Genomic DNA, 25908 nt, shown 5'->3' with positions numbered 1-25908 from the left:
TTTAAATATTCATAGCCAATATTAATTATATTATTTTGTTAATTCTACAATAAAAATAATAATAATGATAATAACAACAAAAACAAAAAGGTAATTAATAATAATTTCTAAAATTTTTAGAAAAGGAGTAAACATTCATATTTAGCTTTTACTCCTCTCACCAAAATAACCCCTTGTTCTATATTGAATAATTAATCACATATTATAAATATATAATATACATATAATCATTAATCATATTACGTGTACGTCGTTACGTATAATAAGCGTTTTTAAATATATACCTAATATAATTTTACTGTTGTACAAATGCATATAGCATAATATAACTATTTAAACATTTTTATAAAATTAATGATTCGGTCATGCTTGGAGCATTATAGCAATATATCATTGATCATATCTTTATACTAAAGATAGTTTTCAAAATGTTATTATTAAAACACTGTACCTAATTTGTTTAACAAAATAAGATCATACTACAACTACACATCACAATAATGTTCTCAACTTGAGTATAGGCTACACTAACTTAAAATGTTGTTACCGTTGCACCAATCCAGTGCCGTAGACAGGATTTTCTTTTGGGGGTTAGGTTAGGTTAGGGGGTTCATAATTATATTGAAGTAATACTTAAAACATTATAAAGTAGTCAGACATTTGTACCTATATTTTCCACAACATACAATGTGAATGAGAGGGGTTTGAAGTGCAGTTTGAACCCCTAACCCTCTCCCATGTCTACGGCCCTGCGCCAATCTTTCTAACGTGGACTTTAACAATGTTGTTTTCATAAATATTTACAAATCATAATAATTAATTAATTTAAAATATAAAACACTTCAATTTTTTAATTAAAATATTATAAAATACAAGTATATTATTATCTATTAAAATAAATCTTTTATTGTTTCAAATTCATTATAATTTAAATTTAAAAAAAAATAATCTTAAACTATTAATACATCGATGAAAGAGGTGGGCTTATATTAATATTAATATATTTTATAAATCGAACATGGCAAAACTTACAATTATGCTTTTACATCTAAAATGTCATCCTTACGATATTACACACATTTAATAATTAAAATGTATTTTAAAATATGGTAATGAGATCATTTAACATAAAATAACGATAATATATAATATATCTTATAAATGGAAAAAAATAAAGTTTTTCAAAAACAATTTTCAATCAATCATAAAATGCGTGGTACAAACAATTAATAATTGTAAATAAAAATAAAGTTTAATATATACCACGTATACAATGATAAAATTCATATAATAGTAATTTGTCAACTATACTAATACGATATAACATTAGAAACTTAATAATGTACCTATAATAAAACGATTACTAATTTACTGTTGTATATCACAGATACAAAATTGAAGAGATCACGTGCTGCATATTAAATAACCATAAAACAGTATTTATATCATAATATTATATCATGTTAGCACGTAGTCGATTGAGCCTTGGGCTTGAACCTTGACATGTAAAAGTCGCAGTCCGAACAATAAATGGACGGGTGGTTAACGGCCTTCTTGCGGCATAGGTTGCACGGCGACGGCCTGGGCATGCCGTTCATAATGCCGTTGGCACATTTGTCCTGCAACCGAGGTGACGGCGGTTGCTGATAAACAGCGTACCGACCTTGGTCGTTGGCAGCGGACGCATTGCCGTTAGGTGTCGTGGACCTAGGCTGGCCGTTAGGTCTGCAGGGCTGCTGCAACTGTAGCTGCAGCTGTAACTGTTGCTGTTTGAATGCCACTGGGACCGGTGGGTGCTGGTAAGGTGGAAGTTGTTGCGGCTCGTAAACAGTCATTGGCCTGCGGGTCGTGTTGGTCCTCTGTACCACCGCCGCTGCTGCCGCCGACGACGACGGTGAAGATGGCGACGAATTTGCCGGGCGAACCTTTGACGGTGACACCGGGCCATCCGGCTGGCTACCGTACTGCTGGTGAAGCTGCTTGTTTCGGTCTAGTGACGATGATGAGCTGTGCGACGACTCAGAAGTCGACCTCACAAAACCGTTGGTCGGCTGTGTGAAGTCTTTTTTTGGGTGTGCTGGCGGCAAGTGGGCCACGGTATCCGTGGATTGCCGGGTGTACGGCATCGAATGGAAACCATTAACCATGCTACGCTGTCTTAGCAACATGCCTGGTGAGTGTTGGCCAGGTTTTGTGTCCACAGCGTTCCGCGGATATCCAGCCGGAAGGGTCTGCGCGGGCCTGTTGTCAGGCTGCGACACTGGGTACCCGGTCGACGTCCTCGATTCGGCATGCACATGTTGAACCGATGGCAGCTGCGATTGATTGCTGCCAGGCTTGTTGTTATTGTTATAGTTGTCTCCTGCTGCTACGCCGAACTGTTGTTGTTGTTGCAAAATATTTGTGGTTAAGCCCTGTTGGATGTACCCGCCAGTTTTATTTTCGTAATGTTGGGCCATCCTTTCCAACTGCTGCGCTTGGTTGGCGGACACTCCCTGTTGCAGGTAACCCGTTTTATTGTTGTTTTCGTTATTTGCGTTATACTGTGGAGTAACGTTAAGTCGATCAACCAACTGTTGCTGTTGTTGTTGCTGCTGCTGCTGCTGCTGCTGCTGCTGTTGATGCTGTTGTTGTTGAAGATGGTGTTGATTGATCGCGGACTTGTCACTGTAGTTGATCGAGGAGCTTGATCTATCGAATTGATGCTGTTGCGTTTGTCCGTAAGCGATTCTATTACTGTTATCACTAGAAATCGTCGTAGGACTTGATTGGTGTCTCCCAATGTTGTTGGTGTTCAAATTGTTGTGTTGTACTTGAACGGGACTGGGTTGTCGGGGATAACATGTTCGGTTATCGGTCACATGATTGACATTATTGTTATTATTACTGTTTGACCTCTCGAGTGATTGACATTGGTACTGAAGAATTTGACCTTGATTATTATACGATCTGTTTTCGTTGTTATTTTGATATTGACTTCCTGGTTCAACGTTTGAAACATTGTAACGAACATTATTTTGTGCGTAAGATATTCTAGGAGATCCTGGGTTGGTTTGATACTGGTGAGCATTTGTTTCTGAATTTGATGTTTGATTTCCGTGGAGCCGAAGTTGTGTTGGACTGTCACCGTTGTATCTAAAATGACCGCTCCTACCTTCGACAGGTGATTGTTGTGGATAACAATTCGATGGAACACCACCATTCACTTGTCTGATCGTTTGATTTCTCTCTAGAGAAGACTGATTTGATCTACAGTTTACAGGCGAGCAACTTGACTTGTTCTCACTTATCGATTGATAGTTGAGTGAATGTGGTTCATTGCTTAAAAACGGTTTTTGATGTCCCATATGGGAAAGACTTTGATACTGTTGAGAATAAATGCTATTTTGTTGATTGTTGGAATAAAACCTATGTGTGGTTGAGGATTGATTTTGAACCGACTGTATACTATCCATTGAGTTTATTGATAGACTTGACATTGCATTTGCTATTTGTGAAGTAGGAGGAGACTTAAATTTCTGTTGTGCCAATGGAGATTGATTAAGAGTTGTTTGCTGTTGAATTGGTGACATGCGGTAATTTTTTACAGATTCCACAGGTTTTTGAATTTGTTCCGGAAGAGGTGCTTTTAGTTTGGGTTGTACTGCCGTGGATGAAAGTGTTTGAGGCAATTGTTGCACAGGAGACATACGATACGTTTTTGGTGGTAACTCTTCTTTGACTTCAACATTAGATTTTTCTTCAACGTTGTTATTTTCATGACAAGATTTTAGAGATAAATTACTTCGGTTGAATTGGCCAGAGTCATTTCGTTTCAACGGAATTACAGATTTTGTTACTTCCCTATTTTGTTCAATGGGAATATCTTTGTGGAGAACAGATCTAAGAACTCTTTCCAAAATGGGATTTGGTATATAACTATCAACTTCATCTTCTTCTGCTGTTGCAACTAAAACTACTTGTTCGCAAAAGGTAACATTTTTCTTTTTCCCTATTTTTCTTTTTGATTCACTATTATCAAAAGAGGTTTTACTTAAAGCGCCTTTTAGCTCTTTTTCAATTTTCTTATCATCTTCATCGACTATTTCACAAATACTGTCAGCTGGTAAATTATTAATCGCATGAGTTATTAAATTATCAATAATACTCTTTTGTTCAAATTTATTTTTCAAATCTTTTACAATTGATTTGGACTCTAAATCTTGACCAGCTTGATCACTACCACACCAAGTTGCTTGTTTTGATTGTAACTCTTTGACCCAATTCTTTTCTTCATTCACTTCTAGTTTAATTTGTTCCTTAGATATAACTGGACAAGCTCCATCAACTTCATCAACAGCTTGTGCAGGGGGTGGTGGTGGAGGAAATTCTTCACTAGGTTGCCTCGAATGACACACAGAATTTAATGGACTTGGATAAGGTGGTAATGGAAATCCAAGATCATCAACATTGTTTACTACAACATTTTGTTCAGGATTATGATGAACTTGAGCTTGAGTAATCATAACATTTTTATTGTCTTTGTCAAGTAACATACCTCCGTTAGCGTAAGTCACATCTTCCTTACGAGGATGGATGTATGGTAAGGATTGAGGCTCAGAACACCAATCATTATGTTGCTTATTACTTTCTGCTTTACTCAACTGAGATGATGTACGCATTGGTGGTGGTGGTGGTACTTTGGCAAAATGAAGAAATTTATTAGTATAGAAACTCTTTCTCATTAGTTTACTTCGCAATAAATTAGGATTTCCTGTACTTTCTAGATGGCCTTCAGACAAATATCCACTTAGATTGCTTTGGCTACTTATTGAGTCTATCATAGAGTCATCTTTGGATACAATTGTTTCTTTAGGTGGATCTTTTATTTGCAATTCATCTTCACGTAAATCAGGCATACTTCTATTTTTCCTTTTTATTAAACCACCCATTAACAGTTTTCTCCTTATTTTATGTTGTTTTTTGCCTTGCTTGTTATCTTCAACTTTAGGTTTTTTTGTTTCCTTGGTCAAAGAGTTTGACAAGAATTCTTTAGTATTTTTAATACCACGTTCTTCACTCCTTGCTCTTTTTTCTCCATCTTTTTTATGAGCTTTACTTTTAGTTTGTAAACTTCTACTAGGTCGTTCATACATCATGTATTCTTCATCTTCAATTACTTGTTTTGTTTTGTTTGATGAGCGAGATAACAATCCTTTTTTATTCTTTGGTAATGTAGCATAAATCTCAATATTTTTTACAGATTTATCAATTGGTGAATTTTGTAAAGATGATAACTGAAGTGACATATCAAGTAATTCTTTGCTATTTTGCCTTGAGTGCTGAATTGTTTTATCTTTGGAATTTTGCCGGCTATGTGATACTTGAGATCCCCTATTACTGCTACTACTTCCTTCTCGACTATGCCTTCCTTCACCATCTAAAATAAAATTTATTATTATTATCAGATAAATTTTTTTTCTAAAATTATAAAAAAATCTATATACGTTTATTTGTTGAGTGAAGAGGTTCTTCAAGTCGTTTGTGTAAACTGCGTGCTCTCATCACACAAGTATTATGTTTCATTCTTGCAAAGCTAGCGACTTGGGGATTACTATATGGGGCATCCATAGCAGCTCTAGCTTTACCAGCAGCTAAATTACACAAAGATAATGCCATAACTAAATCTTCAGTGGCTTCAGATTTTCCCAATAATTGATCAGCTTCAGCACAAAGTCTTTCAACTTCATCGACTGCTAAACAAATACACATTATGTTAGTATAACACATGTTTAAAAATAAAATTATTTAAACTAACTGTAACATACCAGAATTTTTAGATCCATTTTTCAATGATGTGTGAGAAGTTTGATGTCCTTCTGGTATTTGAGCAAGCTGTAAAAAAGACATATATATTATATATATAGTTATTGCATAACTATCAATATTAATTCAATTACCTGTAGGTTATGCTTGAGATTCTGTTGCAAAGGCAAACTATCATTTGAAGACAATGAATAAGAGTCATATCCCAAGTCAAATTGGTTCATTGTATAATCTTTTGGTTTGTTAGGGCTTCTAGGGACACCGCTAAAACCATTTCCAGTCCTATTATTAAATTAATTATATTTTAATTTGTTAAAACAATACAATTTTATCATTAATAATTATACAAACCTGTTTTGAATTTTTCCAACAAAATATTGATAAGGATTTTCTAATGAAGTAGATGATGATGATGAAGCGCTATTTCTATCACCACTCCAATTTCCTGAATCTCTTCTAACTAATTCACATTTAGATGCCACAGATTTAGGCGAACCTGGTTGATCATTTAAATCATCATTTGTATACATTTCTGCTGCTTTAGCCATTATAACCGTTTGATAATGAGCTAAGTTTTGGTATTCATTTATCGATGAATTTAAACCCTAAAATTAATCATTTTTGTTAAGTACACATTTTACTAATAAAGCAACTAATGGTATGTAAATTTTAGCTTACTGGTTTGGCTAGTGCAATTGTCGGATCTGGATTTGGAGTAACAGCTCTCCGATGACCTTGATTAGATAAAGGTTTTTCTGGATTGGGTGTAAGAGACCTACGACCCTGAGACAAACTTTGAATAGTGTTGGTACAAAACGAAAGCTTAGTTGCCTTTGTTATAGATTTTGGCGCTGTTGTTGCATTAACGGGTTCACCTTCGGGAGAAGCAAATAATAGCAGAAGTGGTTGGTATCTTCCTCGCTTACATTTCTCTACTACCTGAATAATAAAATAGATACAATAAATTAATATTTGGTAGTATATTCAACAAAAAAATTAATTTTTTTCTAAGTTAAATTTATTTTACCTGTTCCCATCTAGGACCAATTTCTCGAACATTAGCATCATCAAAATATATCCATATTCTTAGTTTTGTATGATAAAAAAATGTAGAATAATGTTTTCCATAATATGTTACAACTCCAACTAATTGATGTTGCAAGGGCATACTTCCATTTGGTAAGTCAAATGATCCATGAAACACATCACATAGTCGTAATGAAGTTCGTAGAGTGCCTAAAAGTGCCATAATATGGTCTAACGTAGGTCTATCAGAATCCCAAACAATGCCTACTGACACTATTTCAGGTCTATTCATTAATGTTCTTCTTATTTGAATTTTAGCACCACAAGCACTCTGAAAATGAATGTGTGTTAAAGAAAATCAACTTTTAAAAAATTATTCATATTAAATCTTACTGGGCAATCTCTGATATCTCCCATTCCACCAGCTTTCTTCAATAATTGACCAAATAGATCAGCTTGACCAGTTGAAGGAAATTGTTTAACTTGAGCAGTCAATGCAGATGCAGATACATAATGCACCATCTAAATAAATGTAAAAGAAATATAATTAAAATACAAAATTACAAAAAGTAATGAAATCATTAAAAATTTAACAAACCTGAGTAAAAGGTAAAGGCTCTGAGGTAGCTCCACACGCACCACATACACTTTGTTCAACTAATGTCATAGCAAACTTTTGATGAGAAATACAATGTTTCGCATTACACATGTCTTCAGCTTCTTCATTAGCTATGTGGTAATGTATTCGTAATAATATGTTTTCCTATAACATTAAACGTTAATTTCCCTACTATTTCATTTATTTAGAATAATATTTAATACATACAAAGCATTCTGCAGCATCGTCCATAAATCCTAATTGGAATCTTCTCTGGTCGTAAAATGATTGAGCAAGAGCTTTCCTCAGTGCGTCTGGAGGCAAAGCCGTTTCTGGACTAGAGCCAAGTGCTGTGAATAGTTCCTAAATTCATAAAAGTAAAATGTTTGAATAAAATTAAAGTTTAGTTATTAATATAAGGTACTCTTAACGTATTATTCACATTGTAGTATTTCAGTTCAATATCATTTTTATTACATCAGAGTATTACTACTAAGGTTACTATGCCTCACAGACAATAAGTTGCTTAATTCGTCGGTTTCCTACCAAAAGGTATAATTTTATTCGTACGATTGAATGAGTCACTGGCCTATGCAAACTACTGTGAGAGTTTTTAAACAATAAGATATCCGGTTGTTATCTTATATACTTCCATAATGACTTTCCCATGATCAATTTTTTGTATTTAATTACAACCTTTTTGCAGAAGAGATTATAGAGGTTACGATGTATTATAACCTTATAAGTTTTAAGTAACAACAAAGATACATTTTATATTTTTATTTATGATATTTATGAAAGATTTAGATTAAATTCTACTAAATGAATAGCCCTCGGGGTCTGCGTATGATTAATAACAAAAACGATTTGTAATAGTTGTGGCGAAATAAGTTTGTCACGATTCGTATGACTTTTCTAATGAACCTTCTTTCCACCCACAACCTTTTGTATTAATCGTATCTCACTGATGAATTGTATTAACAGAAAGCGAAAAATAATAATAAATTATTAATAAAGCGATCCTTTATTCTTTAAATATATTTATATTTTATATATATATTATTAACATTGATCGAGCTAGTTTTACTCAGTTTACCCATTCCCAGATGAATAGCGATTTAGAAAATCCGTTATTGGATATCAAGACATTATAAAAAAAAATATAAATGTATGTAGGAAAAACAATCGAACCAAATCATAAAATATATAAAAAAAAAATGGCTCAACTACGTTCAAAACTAGAACGTAATAATATATACCTACGTTTGTATATATTATTACAGTTGTATTGCATAATAAGCATCAAGGTTTGTTTAAAATACTGATAAAACCTGTGACATTTTATTAAATATACGACTACTACGAAGCTGTATGTTCATAGTATTATACTATAATGTATAGCTGACTAAAACATTTCTTTGAATTTTATTTGACGAGTCATGCGTTTCTACAACACGCGTGTTTTTCATTATTATTTGTTATCTGTTTTTTTTCTATATAATAAGTTTTTTAACACAAGTATCAAAATTAATGTTATCCATCAAAAAACCTATTAAAAGAAAAAACTAGTTATACATATTACAATTTATAACAATAAAGCAAAAATAATTCGAGTACATTAAACCTATTGTTCACGTAATAACAATTTTAAAGTCATACCTATGTATTCCAGTTTATTAAACTAAACATACACAGATGTATTAATTATGTTTTTTAACGAAAATAGCGAAGATTTAATAATACAAGTAGAACAACCACGAATAATACAATCGTAAATAATATTTCATATATTCATAGTTATGCGAAATTTCTATTCAACGTTATCGACCAGAGATGTGTACATAATATAAACACAATATAATATTATAAATCTTGTTGTTGTAACCTTTCGTATAAATCCGTACGAGGTTCAACATATACTCAATACACATTCACCGTAACCGACCGGTTTTGTAGGGATTTTTTGTATATTATTTTAATTTTTAACCGAATTGTGAGATACACAAGTTAACGTAGCCGGATTCGACAAAATATACATTGTGCCTATACTAAATATTTTCAGCATATTTTCTAGCCCAACTGTCTGATTAAATGAAAAATGATAAAAATATTATATGTTCGTTAAGATTCTGCGGTATATGCGATCAATTAATCATTCGAACAAAATAATAATAATAAAAAATATATTACATTGTATATGCGAGAAATAAAAACCGTATACACACGCACTTGTAAATAGAAAGACTACCAAGTGTATAGGTACTCCAACGTTGTTTCGTCTGTATCGGTAGATCATTTATCATCGCCGTCCCGAAGATTCATCGATCTCTATTATATACATTATACACGCTTTCAGAAGACGTCAAATCACGCGGCCATTGTCGTCGAGATATATTGTGAGTCGTCGCACGTACAGCTAGCGTACATCGTACATCAATATATGTATATACTATATGTATATTGTATATACTGAATACTCTAATTAAACGCCGTATTTATTTATCTCCATTTTCTCGAAGTCTCTTCGCGCGCCTAAAGGGGTGTGCACGTGTGTGAGGAGTGAAGGGAATCGCGGGGGATTCAATTGTCGACGAGGACCGGTTCTCCAAAAAAAAAAAAAACGGTGCCACGTCAAAAAACCAGTACTACCAAGTAGGTGGAACACCGACATCTTGGGATCTATCATACATATAAATGCAGATATATAGGTATACGCATACGCGTGAAGAGTGTATATATATATATTATCTTTCTATAATAACAAAAGTGTCACCTGGTTCATCTATGTATGCATTTAACTGGTATTACCGACCTGGTACCTTCTACGACTTAAGTTATACCTACATGATATATTATCTTAATTCGTGGTAGGTACCTAGTACCTACAGCTATTGTAGCTGTAGTGGCGATGGTAGAAATAATAAATAGATGCAATACATAAATGATACGTTAAATCGCACAAGAAACACAACAGACAGAAGGTAAATAAAAATGCGTCCATCCAAATAACGACGCCGAAAACAATCGACGAGTCTTGATCTCTTCTAACAACGCTATAGAAAAGGGCGGAATGGCGTAAAATACAATAATAATTATAAAACTATGTATATTGACGATGTATCATGTATGAATGCGATTGGAGTCCGTCGAAATGTTTATCGTGGTGATTTCACTAGCATTTGACAGAGGCAATACGTCGGTCGTAAGAGCCAAGATAAAGTTATTATAAATTTGGACTTTTATACGTGGAAATAATATCAGAATCCAATTTCTATATAATAAATAATAATAATATACACCACAGAGCATACGAATTGTTACTGTTAATATGTTTTTAACGACACAAGACAATGTCAAATCACGTTCTACTAAATAACTATGCGTCATTTTTATCCAAAAAAATGCGCATAGATCGGTATACGGCACCAATGGGCAAGACCCCGTTCGCCCAAAAATGACCCTTCGCTTTTTGCCCACGTCTCTTTTCGCCCAAATATTTTAAAACTACTTTCTAAACTACTGTATATATATGTACTTATACATATATACACTATCCTATACGTCTGTAGCCTATGGTCTATATAGAACGGACCGCAGCGGGACTACTATAATAATATGTCTTTCGTGTGAAATAGAAAAAATATAATAAATACATTGAAATCAAAATGAAATTTAACGTTTAAACTAAATAATATAGCATCGTGTGTTCTGCGTGATGCCGCAATTGATACATATAGTATATATATAGGTATGCATTTAATTTACACAACAAACTATTTGACGAGACGTTGAAGACCGACAATAATACGCAGAGTGGAATAGAAACCGTAATAATATTATATTCATTTACTATTTATCTAAATGACAAAAAATGTTGCTTTTTCTTACCTTTAGAGCGCAAAAAATGCATGACTCTTCCATGCAAGCGTGCCCGTACAATTCTCTGAAGCTCCGCCTGAATATATCTAAGTGCCATAACACCTGGAACAATACATTAACGATCGGTAAATATACGACATATAATTATATGTACACGTTAATTTCAATTAATTTTCGTTTTATTGTACTAATTGGCAATCGTATGTATTCATATAAAAATATGCATAATATTATTAGGTAGGTATATTTAAATTATTAGAGTGCATTTAATATTATTATATAGGTACCAGGGACCTACTGCAGTATAATTCTGTTAAGCAGTGCAGTATTTACACTATATGAATTATACAAGTTCACATTTCAGTGTTGACCCCTTACCTCGGTAAAGCAATTATTGTATTAAATTAATGTTTTACGTTGATTGAGTTCCAATGACATTCAAAATTATAGGCCATCAATCATTCGGTTAATTACATATATATATATATGTACACACTTATAATAGAATTCTGTATATATTAAAGAATATACTGAGGGGAGAATCATCATGCCCCCGTGGTCACGGTGAACTGTCATTATGATTTCATGGACACCTGTTCACCGGAACAATTTATACGAAATGAACTATATATATAGGGTTGTGACTTGTATTAGTCAACAGGTCCCCTTCAAAACAAAACCGATGGGCCGACTCGGTATGAGTCATATAATATAATATTTATAATATACATACGAAGACGAAACTGTCTACGGATGCAGACCTTAGACTCGTTTTCTTCACTAAAATATATATATTATACTTTCGAATATTTAACATTTTTTACCATACATGATTTATAAATATGTTGTTTTTGATATTACTCATTTAGTTATAGATATGTCTTAATAATACATATTATTATTATATTACCTATATTGAAATACGCGGTTTTTATAATAAACGTTATTACTCATTTGGAATTATTATTTTATACACACTTTCACAATGGCAACAAAAACAACACCGACGATTTACACTAATCTCGCTACTTTAAGCCAATCAAATATCCGTAGTGTAATCCACACGAATTTCTGAATCTGAACTAGTCGTGACCGTTAGAAGATCATGACTCTCTTCCTACCCGAGACAATAAAAAGGGGAAAACGACGAATCGTTTTGAAGGTACGTCGCCACCACGAGCGATAGCGCATTGGCCCGGAGACACTTGCATCGGTCACGGATAATGCGACGTTACATCATTACAGTATCTAGAGTATAGACTATATTAAAGTAGTAACGTAGATCATCCAATAAACCTACCTACCAAAAATAGGAAATTGATTTTTTTTTTTTTACTCTATACCTTCTGTACAACGTATGTCAGCGACCTGTGTTTATATAAGTGTATATCTTCAAATAGGCAAGGTATTTCCATAAAGCATTTCGTTACGAACACAAATTATAATTACTTATTGTTTGCAAATTCAGTAATACTGCGCTAACAAATTTAAATTATACTTCACCAAAGTAATAAGTAATAACATACAACGCATTCAATTCGTTCTTATCGCGATTACAAAATAAAATCCAGTTTAAGGTGGGCGTGCGTGCTTGTATATTATAAATATTCTACTTATAATATAATATAATGCTCTCAATAACCGTGTTAGGTATGTACATATTATTACGTCATAATACTACGTTAACAGTTATTTTAATTAACAATTTTTTATGAGCTTTTAATATTTGATATGAGATATCATAACTCCTTGGAGTGATACTATATAGTGTTGCGGTATGACTATACACTTGGCGTACCTACCTATTACTTATAGTATGTTTATATGATATTTTCAAACAATCTCGTCTAACAATAATTAGAGAATTTTAAATAATAGTTGCGAGGCATTGAAGATATGAACCAACGAGACCTTCTTTTATAGGTACTTCATACAAAACAGAACATAAAGTAGTCAAAAAATAGGATATAGATACAATAAAATCTCTGAACATGGGTGATCGATGGAAAACATACCTAGCGAATAGCGATTATTAACGATATTTATCATGCCCGATTACCCGAACGTCTATTATAGTAGGTATTGAGTTCTGAAACGTTATGAATCAAGTTACTTTATATTATACTATAAACTGAGTACATGTTTTGTAACCTCATAGTATATTAACAAAAACAATTCAATAAGAGTAACTCGAGGCACGGTGTAGTACAATAATAATATCAGGTTGTTTCGAAAGTCGAGACAGTAACCACGATTGTTTTGAATATAAAATAAATGCAATTCGCATGTTGTTGTATTAACGTAATAACAATATATAATACAGACGACCATATTTTGTAAACTGCGCGGGGACGAGCGCAAAGACTTGTGTGGACGGATAAAAAGAAATCGAAAATAAATTTGCAAAATAAGTATCGATTGCGAAAAAAAAATCAATCGCGTTCAAAATGGCGGGCGGCCGCGGTGGCATCGTCCGAGCGAGTGTAGTGACCGGTAAGCGGCGGCGGCGGAGGGGTAGCGTTGTCCGATTACAACGTACAGTTTCTTACCTTGGTGATTTGAAACAGGGCTCGTCTCTTGTACGTCCTGTGGACGGACGGGGGTGGTTGGCGCTGGGGCGGCAGGGGTGGCGGCGGCGTACTATCTTCCATGTTTTCGCAGAGGGCTGCGACCGGGTTTGAATTTATTCACAATAATTATCGTTGTGGGTTAGCGTCGCAGAATTGTTATAACATTATACCATTATTTATACGGCAAACGCAGAATAAACGACATTAAAACGACGTCACGAACGAAAAAGACCGTCCCCGAAGACGGGACGAGCGAGCGAACGGACACCGAACCGAGACCGACATTACAATAAAACTGGTGGTGCGCCGGGTAACAGGTAACGGCGCACAGGTGCGCACCGCCGCCGGTGGATGGACCCCGCCTCGCGTTCGTGCGGACGGGCCGGAGGTGAAGCGGTCCTCCGGTGCGGAGAGCGTTTCGATGGCGGGGATAGCGGTGACGGGGTTGGCGGCAGTGGCGGACAGCGTCGGTGCCGCCGGCCGCCGAGTGCAGAACAACACGGCCTCATCCCTCCCACCTGTACAAGAAAACGCCGTGTGGAACACAACAATAATATCGTATTATCACCGTCTCTACGTCTTCTTATATATAGGCGTCGTTTTTTTTTTATAACATTACGTCTACGGTATATTTTTTTTTTCATATCATATTATACTATATTAGCTGAGGTAGTATCTACGTTATATTATTATTATTATGTACACGCGTACGTAACACCGATTCTATTCGTGTAACTTGATGCTGTCTCCGCCTGGTGGAACTTATCTTCGACAATCGCATCAATAACGCACGTATAAGCAATTTTTTCCAGCAATGGGTTGTACATTTTGGGTTTATCGCGTATGCGGTGCCTGCCACACGATTTATCAGCTATTTATCAATTGTCACTCTACATGTCCAAAAAGATACGTCAAGGCACGTTCTACAAAAAAAAAAATTATGTACCTACCTACGACAAAACGAAAAGTATCAACATTACGATAAAGCCCAACCCCACCTGCACGTCAAAATATATATTTTTACAATAAATTACTGTTATATGCACCAACGTAAACATATTTTATTGTTTTCGTTATATCGTAGTCCCGAAAGGCGAAAGCGTTCCCATTAAACGGTATCAATTCTTATGCAAGTGCTTAACATTATGGGTTATGTTATTCTTGAAGATCAAGTGGTTCTTAGGTACGAGAAATACATTAGTATACTCAGTAACGATAGAACTCCCATTAACGACGTGCAATTAAACTATTAACATACCTCTGGTAGACATAAAACATTAAAATACCACAAATCACAATAGTCTGATTATCGACAAATCATTTATGAAAACCAATTGTTTTTATAATTATTAGAACATTGTTGATTGACAATTAATTGTTAATCAATATTTCTTACAACCACAGCTAAACAGTTTTACAATTTTATTAATTTGTTTCTATTTAAAGTAGTTGGCATATTGCATACTACGCAGTACCTCTAATGAATATATTTTCCATTAGTGTAAGTATTATGTAGAAAAAAGAATCCGAAGTAGAAAGGAATATTTAATCATTATGATGTACATAATAGCCATAAAATGTAATTCGGATTACATTTTTATTTTTCTGTTTTGTCAGTAATTGCGAACTATTCTTCTAAAAAATATTACGCCACTCACGCCTCTCTCGGAGCCCGCCAAATCGATCGCGTAGAATGTAATTGTGATAATATAATATATTACAGACTCGGCGCGTTAATCTACTGACACTATGCCCTAGAATTTGGCAAAAAAAAAACCTAAACAATATTAGACTAACAATTATAATTGCGAATACGGGAGTGTACCTTTATCGCCTATGTAGTAATATTATTATTGTACGCGTAGTTGGCGCTGACGGCCGACCATGCCGCGCTGTCCTTGGATTTGGCGCCGAGAAAACGTGTACGTTGGCAACCCTGGCCGGTCGGCGGGCGCGATGGCGAGAAACCGGTTTACAGGACCCGCAGGGGATTTACTACGACTTTTACTATAGTGTAGTAAAATATATAATAATAATATCGAACACAATAATACACGCGCGAGGCGCGCGCACTACGTCTCGAGCTAGAGAGATTGTATAGATTCTCTTACGCGCAGGTAATAAACATCATCGTGTAGTAAAAAATAATTCGAAATCCCGCCATAAAAACGTAGTATAGGTATTATAAACGCCAGGCGGCGGCGAGGGAAACGAACGCGCACACCGTCGTCGTCGGGTCGGATGCAGGTTAAACTATAATGTAGGTACTACTACTACTAAAGCAGTAAAGCCATTGTTCTACGCGTAGTTTGAATCTCGGCGAACAGTCTTATTCCGCCCCCACGGCAGCGTTACAACGTAAACTTATGAAAGTCCAATACGAATAATATAATATGATGATGATGGCGATATAATAATACGCAGTCTGTGCGGGTGTAAAACTGAAAAACCGTTGTCGCCGTGACACAGAGTGCCCATTTGTTTGTTTTGTTTTTTTTTTTTTTTTACACTGCGAACGCGAAAAACAATAAAAATATACCTATATATCAATTGCGTTTCAGCGATGAGCGACAACTGCTCTGAAAACTGAATACTTGCATAAACGGATAGACACGCATAGTATAAAATAATTATTATAAAATCGTATCCGATCAAAGGAAATTTTACCCCTGTGTAATAAAGCGCATATTATATATTGATCAAACACGAATTCCACTAAACCCTCGCAACGGTAGCCTATAAAGAGTTTAAATACCTTTGCCCAATCAAGATGCACTCGTCGCGCGCGCAGGATAATAATATATGTATAAGGAACACACGGTTAGTCAATCAATTGATTCGGTTCAAATCGAAAACATTGGTACGCGCGGCGCGAATTCACGCGTTGTTCTATTACTCCGTGTGCCGGTAGCCGGCAGATACCCATTATACCACGGTATATTTCCATTTTCCGGTGTACAGAAATCACAAGAAGCGCTGATCAATTCTTCGTATATAAAATAATCGTTTGTTTTTGTTTTATTATCATTATTTCAGGGTTATTAACGTTATTTAACTGTACACACGATGTATCGGTATAATCGGTTTTCGATTGCGTAATTATAAATCGCGTTAAAATGAATATCTGATTGACGTTGCGCAGTAAAATAATAAGAAGTTAAAAAGTAGGAAAACGAATGATGCTATGACGTATAGTGGCGTCTCTAGATCAATAATTTCTTGTTGTGGTGGAAGGGTCCCCCCGCGGGTATCTAACACACGCTCGTTCATCATAGATACAGTGAAAATATTACCTATGTATAATAGAACACAATACATATCAGGTATCATAATCAAACAAAATAATAGATAGGTACTTGTTATTAATCAGTTATACAAGTATATAACAATCACCAATCGGCAATCACCATATATCAGTAGCGTATCTAAATTGGTATCCGTGGGTGAGGTGGGGACTTAATGTGAAATTACGTATGAATAGGATAAAAAATAATCACGGGTAGATGCTTAATTTAATTGAGTTATACGATAGATGGTTGTTATACGTAGTAACAATAAATACCTACCTAATTACATAATAATATGAATTCCAGATGTTGCGTTACGCTCAATAATATACTTACATAAATCGTTAAATATTTTTCACTCGTTATTTAAACTTTTATCCTGGACGATTACGCATCGTCAGGAAAATTGTTTAGGTATTATGTGCAATGTGAATATTTTATACATAATACGCATTATTGAATGGTCACAATCTATATTAAAATACAATAAATGCAAATATAATTAATTATAGACAATAATAATCAATATATTATAACGCTAACATTAAGTCAGGCAATATATTATATTTTTTAAACATAATTAATTTATCCCTTATCACTGGTATAACAGTATGAGTGACGTTCACTTAATCATTAATTTAATATCCAACTTGAAAAGCACTGTGCAGGAACTATCCATCAAGTATATACACCGTTTTAAAACCTGTATGTATAATGTTAAATATACAGGTACATACTACATGCGTAAATACATAATGCATAATATATTACACAATTAATACTCAAAATCGTATAAAATCGTAAAGACCGGTTTTTCGCTGTATGGGGTACAATTTATTATCCAAATGACACATTTCTTTAGCTAGAACATTTAATTTCGTGAAATTTCTTTATCGCGGAGAAGCGATTATACCGCCCATTTATACAGTGTTTAGTTTTTACTACTGAAATAATGGTAACTGCACGAGCAATAATTTAGTACTGAGATAAAATGGTTCACTCTAATTTCAGTGAGCCAATAATGTAAGAGAGAGGTGAAAGAGATTTCTGAAAATTTCGCTCCAATGCCAACTGTTGCTGCGGATTAGTTTTTTAACAAATTATTGTTAGTAATTCATCGGCTACAACATATTTACCAATATATTAAGGTAATAATATGTAATACTTATGATGATAATTTTTTGCACTTAGATCATAAAAATTTAGAACGTATTATATATTATTAGATAATAATAAAACAATTTACCACGAAAGTTGTAAAAGTTTGCACCGCCACCAACTAGTTGGCAAGTGGCGATGTACTTATAATATTTAGTCGTTGACAATCACTGTGAAGTGTAATATATGTAACCGAGATGGTTAATGACTTTTTGGGTGAGTACACGGGTAGCATTAGTACTGTTTATTATATGCTGAGATTATAATAACCCAACGCAGACGTTGCCCTCGACCGGAAACACACGGCGATTATACGCGTGGTCCCGTCGCGGTCGTCGTTAAAGTCGCCGGTGCGTAATCTCTGTCCTCCTCCGTTGCCGCATACAACCGACTCAAGTCGCTGGCGCGTAGGTACGATTTGACGACCACCACCACGACGGCCTCCAGCCTCTACTCGTCATCGTGTATTTTACTCCGCAGCCTCCCTCCGGGTGTCGGGCGACAAATATTGATTCCGAGGGCGGGCGCAGTAGTGCGTGGTAACCGGAAAGATCCTACATAATATGATATTATAATATCATTACGCGCGTCGTACCTACCTATATCTGTCGCCTACGCAATCACTTTATATACGCGTCTCTGTGGTTGTAACAGCGGTCATCCAATTAATGGCGCCAAAAAAAAATAAAAATAAATCTAAATAAATATTGTATAAAATCTAAGTCGTAGGAAGATTTTCCGTTTAAGGAGGGTACGTCGGAGTAAAATATTAAAAATATCAATTTTCTTATTTATAAAAAAAATGCAATGCTTCTGCCGAGGGTTAGGTTTGAGGTTAAGACTGAGGTATTATTGAAATTACAATACATAGACAATGCGTATTATTTAAAATCGATGTCACCTATAATTTATGTATGTATTCTCAAATGGTACATTTCAATAATCAAAAGCTGATTTTCTTTATTTTTTTACACACAATTCTGCATCTTCTTATACATATACAGTCTTTCTTCCTCATTCCTAAAATATTTGAACTTAAATCAATTTAATACATAACAATTTTGTTGTTTCACAATGTGTAATAATTTTACAGTCAAAATATATAATTTTATAAGAAAAATATTAATTTTAGAAGGGAAAAATTAAGAAATATACTTTCTTTGTTCTCGTTCAATCAAATGTTAGTACATACGCTTTGCTGTATATAGGTACCCCTTAAACCTTAAAAAGGAAACCGGGTTCAAGGGCGCTGTGCCGTACAAATCGAGCGCATTCTGATATATATATATATATATATTATTATAAATACAAGAAAACGTGACGACAACTTACACGAAGACTTAAACGCGCCAAGCGTGTATAGAAAATTATTATAACTATAGCAGTATAAGTACGCAGAAACGGAGACTACGCTACTGCTATATAGCAATGCCAATTTACCGACGACGAAGGGGATTTGAATAAACATAAGCCGACATGTCGGAAAACGGTTAATATACCGAAGAGTGAATTATAATACCCAAGTATAAGGATACTGTTAATCTCTATCCTGATCCTGACGTGAGGAGCGTGAGTGGCGCGCGCGAGCGCTCTTATATACGCACTGCACGCGCCTTCGCCTTGCCACCATCATCTCGTCGTAAATACATGATTTACGAAAGGAAACCGGTTTTTTGTTATAATAGTAGAGATACGAAAGGATTGAAGCGAATAGATAATTCGGAGTCGTCGGACGGAAGATCGAGAGCAGGAGAGGAGACGACGACGGTGGACGTCAACAACGTTCGGTGCCACTGCCGCACGTGTCTCCGGAGCTCCTTAATTACTCTTCAGACTAATTTCCCAACAAAAGACACTGTACAATATAATAATATAATATATATACGTTGTTCTCGTGTTTTGAACAGTCGCCGCGTGCGCGATGAAAAGAAATTTTCGTTATACACGCACTCGAAATGCATATATTGAAATATAAATAATAATATAATGTATATCATAGTACCTACTATAGAACTATTACTATATTGTATATATTATATTGTGATTCGACAAAACTTGACTTTACATTATACAAATGTAAACGTCATCACAGAAGGTCAACGGGTAGAATATACGACGTACGACGTAGGGACTTTATTTATATTATATAAAAATATAAACAACGAGCGCCTGTATCATGTTACATTATAATATAATAATAATTATATTTAATTATTATTGTCGCATACCCTGGTATACTCGTAATGCTAACGTATATGTGTGAAACTATGTAAACAAAAGAATAGGTTGTTCTTACTGAAAAAATTAATTCGAAGGTTCGTTGTAATTATTATGCACAATAATAATATATCGACCTCAAAATTCGACTATAGTAAAAGAACAATTATTTTTCTAGTTAGTAGGTATACGAAATAAAACTAATTATACCGAGTATTATATTACATTTAGGTCGCCATCAAAATTGTTTTCAAAATCTTTTATTCCGTCAATTTTGCCTGGCCAAACGGCTGCTGTCTTTCAACGTGACTTTCTTTGCATATAACACCATAATCTCTTTTTGTCTTTTTATAACTTTCTAATCATTTTCATTATACTAGTTTTAATTATTTTTCCCAAACAATGATTTTATTATAAAATTAACATTTTTCTCCCATAAAAATATGTATGTTTTAAATTTTTATTAATAAGATTTTATGTCAATCACCAATTTAAGAGAAACTTTGAATAATGTATAGGTATGTTATTGTGATCACTTAACACGATTGAAGTAATATAAGAATATTGTAAATAAGATTTTGTTTGTATAGCCTTCTAGAGCAGATAAAATAATAATAGGTATAGCTGGTATTATTGATTTTATACCTTCATGTACTTTATATAAACTATTACAAAATGTAATGAAGTGAATTTATTCAATTAATTAATTATATAATATTTTACAAAATTTATCTATAAAATCTTCTTACATAATATATTTTATAGTAAACTTTTTTTTTTAATACACTCCAAATAAAGAAAAATAAAGTTGATTTAACAATTTTGAATTTATATAGTTATATCATGAAAAATATTGTAATATCCATGAAGTAAAAGTGAATATATTATACTGCAATATACTAATGTTTTGGATAAACACAACGATTTATCAATATTATATAACTAAAATATTGATCTAGAAACGCAGTTTATTTTTATTTAATTTCTTTATGGCGACACAGTGATTATGAATACCTAAATATTTCCAAGTACATGCCTGCAAGCAATATTCATTACCGTCACTTTTTATAAATTACCATATTATTATTATCATGTTATGTGCGTTTTGTGCCAAACAACATAGTGTGAAACGCGGTCCATTTCCAATCTCTATACGGTCGTATAAATGTCGAGGTTAATATATACATATATATATGCATTATAAAGTACCAAGTGTTTACTTGTATATTTATAAAACATAATAAATTATAAGTGTTTAAAACTGGCATAAGCTTTGTATATTATATGTTAAAAGTGTGATAGTGAACATGATTATTTCTTTCGTTTTAAATTGCGTTTTGACATTATCAATTTGCATTGACCACTCTCATATTTTATTGACGTAAATAAATTTAACTCTATAATATACATTATTTTGTTATATTCAATTTAACCACCCCCGACTAAAGCACACGACAAAGAGACGTCAGCGGAGGAGTGGTATTTGGTACCTAAACTCGTTTCGATAATATTGTTCCCGAGCGAAAACAAAGAACAAAAAATCACGAACATAATAATAAATAAGTGGTCCGGTTCGCCGCCGCACGACGTCGGACGACTGATCTGTCATTCGCGTTAATGGCCTCAGAGTCGAAATGTTATTGTGCGCTTAATCTCGTAATCATAACAATTCTCTTGTATTATTATTGAGTAGTATAATATTATATATCTCGTCTTAGTCATGTATTAGTTGTCGGCGCGTTCGTAATGGACGTTTATAAATCCAAAACGAGCGACGCGTGCTACAGAGCACAGACCATTACACTATTGGCGGGTACAGACTATAGACACTGTATACATATTTTATTATATATTCTTATTACTAGGAAACTGGTCGCGTGCTGAAGTTTTTCCTATTCCATATATCTTTAATACGCATCTGTGACCTGCGCTTCTCAATTAAGATCATTTTTTTTTTTTTGCAAAATCATAATAGCTTAATAAAACATAATATACTCGCGATACGAATACATAATTCTATGTGTGTATTTTACTTTATCCGATGTCGATGATTTTATGATATCGGATTACTTATGCGATCGCTGTTGCGGGTAAACGGCTGCAACAGGTTGAGCTACGCACGCGCGCGCGCGTTTATAATATTTAACATTGAAACGGGAGTAAGTGGTTTGATGATAATATCTCCCGAAAAAGTTTTAGCCTGTTTGGACACTTACTTTAACAATTTTAATAGGTACATCGATACGGCACTATAATTATTATATTAATACCAACATTTAATATTATAACATTTATAAACCCATTTGGGAACCACGCATGACATAGACTTTACTTTTTAGACGGAAACTATATTTAAAAACAATAGAATATTCGGCGGATTAAAACGAATAAACAAATTTAAAAATAAATCAATACTATGGTTTAAATATAAAAACGAATAATTTCATTTTTTTTACTGTCTCAATATACTATAATATTATAGGTTTAAGCCCTTATAGGCGTCAACGTAACCAAACATGTCACGAATCATTACAATTTTGGTTCCCAAACGAGTAACGACGAGCATTAAAGTGCCCAAAACAGTTTGTGTTGGAAACCATTAGTGTCAAAATAGCCTTGGCACCCTATAGCAAAACGGGATTGGTTATCGTGAAGTATACGATGAATATTATTATAAATTATAATATATGACCATAAACATAACGACATTTTATAGTTGTTTTTTCCCATCTATATAGATACTCAATACTTAATAGTTAATACTCTTTCCGTGGTTGTCATTTTGTCAACAAAAAAGAAAAAAGTAAAGGGCAAACTATTCGTCGGACAATACTGCAACCACTCCTCGGCGTCAGCATTTCACGGGCGCCAAACGACCTGACGCCGTTACATACGATACATGCGATGATAAGCAACGTCCGGCGGGACAGTGTTTATACATACACATTCGCGATTGTCACCACACCTAAAACATTTTTATGTTTTGACGCCACTGTTTCATTGTCTGTTCGTCCACGAATACCGGGGAAAAGTCGCTGTAGTCCACAGTTAACACTCCCAGAAAAAAATGAATGTTTTTATTCAACTTGACGGTAGTATAATATAGCGACCGTTTGGCAGTAGATGGAGGATGAAGACCATATTATAGTAATAATAAAATACATATTACCACTGAATACGGATGATTATACATATATATATATATTATTATCATCCTATATATGTCATCCCTATTTCAAATATATTTTTATCTATAATGATACAGTTTTTTACAGTAGTCGTTGGATCATAAAATTATGCTTATATTATTAAAAATTAATTATAGGTCCGTCTATCGTAGCTACACGGCTACACTAAACACGCAATCGAGGCTGAAATAATACTATATTAATGTATTAATGCGTAGTTTTTTCCACCGTTCGAAATCTAAGTTCAAAAAATCGTGGTGTTACATGTACGACAAGAATATCAGATATAGTCTTATAATATTTATGTAATACGGTATATAATATACATTATACACAGTGTATCTACTATTTAGTAATTATGAGACCGAAAAATAAGCCAACGAGATTTTGATTCTAAACACGCACATACTTACGAAGCATATAATACTGTAAGATATTTATATATATATATAATGGGTATAATATATTCCCATTAACTATCAAAAAATGTGGATAGTTTTTTATATTAACGTAACCGATGATTACAATATAGTATTTTCGAGATGAAGTTGATATATATGTATATGTATATTGTATAGTGTATACATATTTATCTTTTTATTTTTATTTCCAGTTTATTTATAAGCTCGATCGATGGCAATGTTTAGTATTTAATATATAGTTTTAATAGTTGTTGTAAATTAAATTTTTAAATTATTTTTAAAAAGCAAACAGTTGTTTGTATTATACAAATAATTAAAACAACAATTCACATTTATTAGAAAGATGAGTCTTTGATAACAATCAATATTAGTATTATTAAAGTGGGTACCAATAAACATCGATCATAATATGATTGTTTAGCAAAAAATGTAGTATTTTATTCAAACACAAGAAAACTCACCCAGATCAGATCCAGTCTCGTTCCACCCTTATTTATTTTAACAAATACAGGTAGTTGATGCCAGAAAACTATTTCATGCTGGTTTAATGTAATAACTCTAAAGAACCCTCCTACATTTTTTTTGTTGAACACACCTGCATAATGCGCGCGCACACACACCACATACATTTACTTATATATATTATATATATATTATACATAATATATGAGAAACATATGGACAGCATTCAACCCTCTGTTACATACACATACAATAATATATAGTATATACAATATACCTACCCACATTAAATGCATCGGCTTCAAGGCACGCTTAGGGTTTCCAATTTCAAATAACAGGCGAAACCACAAGTTATAATAAAATATGTTTCCAACTTCCTAGGCAAAGGCAATATGAAAGACAAAAACAAAAAAAATATCCAGAATCGATTTCAACAACTGATCGCGTGATTATTTTACAACGTCAGCCGGTATTCATCTTGATACATATACGCGTATCTAGTATCTTAACACGCAATTTGGGTTTATAAAATGCACATATACTCGTTATAAATATGATATGTACAAACCTCAGACTAAATTATTATGGTAGTCAATTGGTTGTATATTTCATACGTCAAACATAATTTCCAAGGCTGCGTATATGACACTAACATATTTACAGTTCTTCAAGCTTGTGCCGACTGTACGAGTTACAACCTTTCTCTTGTACGAGCAGGGCCTATAGCATACCAAGGCACCGAGCGCAAATATTTATATGGATAAAAAATAACAATCATTTCCTAATCTGGGTTAAGCGCTGCCCCTCTCCTATTTTAATCGAAATCAATCGCAAACGCATTACATATACTCTTGGTTCTTACGGAATTCAAGGTAGATTAGGCAAAATTAAATATACATTTACACGATGAGCGTCATTAAACCTCAAAAAGTTTTTCCTCAACCACGGTAGTGAAATTGCATGTAGGACCAAATATTTATATAGAATAATATAGAAGCGGATACTGACAATCTATATGTTGAATTACACAATTATGATCGATTTCAATACGAACACGTACTAAACACATCTGAATGCTGTGAATTCGACCTCGATGACCACTATCATTCCATCACGTGTTCAAGTCTATCTCACTCTCTATTTAAAATCCGGATGCTAAGGTTCACGACTCCAAAACAATTTTAATACCTCATCTGTCTTAATTCTGAGCAACCATTATTTACACCGACCAGATTCTACCACTGTTCAAATTTTGATTGTCTTCTATATTAATAAACTTATACAGGCTATCCTATA

General features: G+C 33.8%; 1 protein-coding gene across 4 annotated transcripts in view; it reads right to left on the bottom strand.

Moving 5' to 3' along the window:
- Nucleotides 1-880: 880 nt before the first annotated feature.
- LOC114131344 (uncharacterized) overlaps nt 881-25908 on the bottom strand; it is a 39364-nt gene continuing 14336 nt past the window's right edge. The window contains exons 1-12 of one of the 4 annotated variants that reach the window (XM_027996534.2): nt 13858-14179; nt 11318-11410; nt 7658-7792; nt 7430-7594; nt 7225-7353; nt 6833-7162; nt 6484-6744; nt 6157-6410; nt 5940-6087; nt 5808-5874; nt 5487-5732; nt 881-5419 (exon numbers count right to left, since the gene is read on the bottom strand). In XM_027996534.2, coding sequence (XP_027852335.2) covers nt 1464-5419; nt 5487-5732; nt 5808-5874; nt 5940-6087; nt 6157-6410; nt 6484-6744; nt 6833-7162; nt 7225-7353; nt 7430-7594; nt 7658-7792; nt 11318-11410; nt 13858-13959 — 5886 coding nt within the window. In that variant the 5' untranslated portion in view covers nt 13960-14179 and the 3' untranslated portion in view covers nt 881-1463. Of the gene's footprint in view, nt 5420-5486; nt 5736-5807; nt 5875-5939; nt 6088-6156; nt 6411-6483; nt 6745-6832; nt 7163-7224; nt 7354-7429; nt 7595-7657; nt 7793-11317; nt 11411-13857; nt 14180-25908 lie in introns of those variants that run through there. The other 3 variants (XM_027996536.2, XM_027996533.2, XM_027996535.2) reach the window with 3 other exon arrangements.

Source organism: Aphis gossypii, chromosome 2 (genome assembly GCF_020184175.1).
Source record: "Aphis gossypii isolate Hap1 chromosome 2, ASM2018417v2, whole genome shotgun sequence".
NCBI classification, from domain to species: Eukaryota; Metazoa; Arthropoda; class Insecta; order Hemiptera; family Aphididae; genus Aphis; species Aphis gossypii.
The sequence above is the reverse complement of the archived record's forward strand: the minus strand, read 5'-3'. Positions and strand labels throughout refer to the sequence as shown.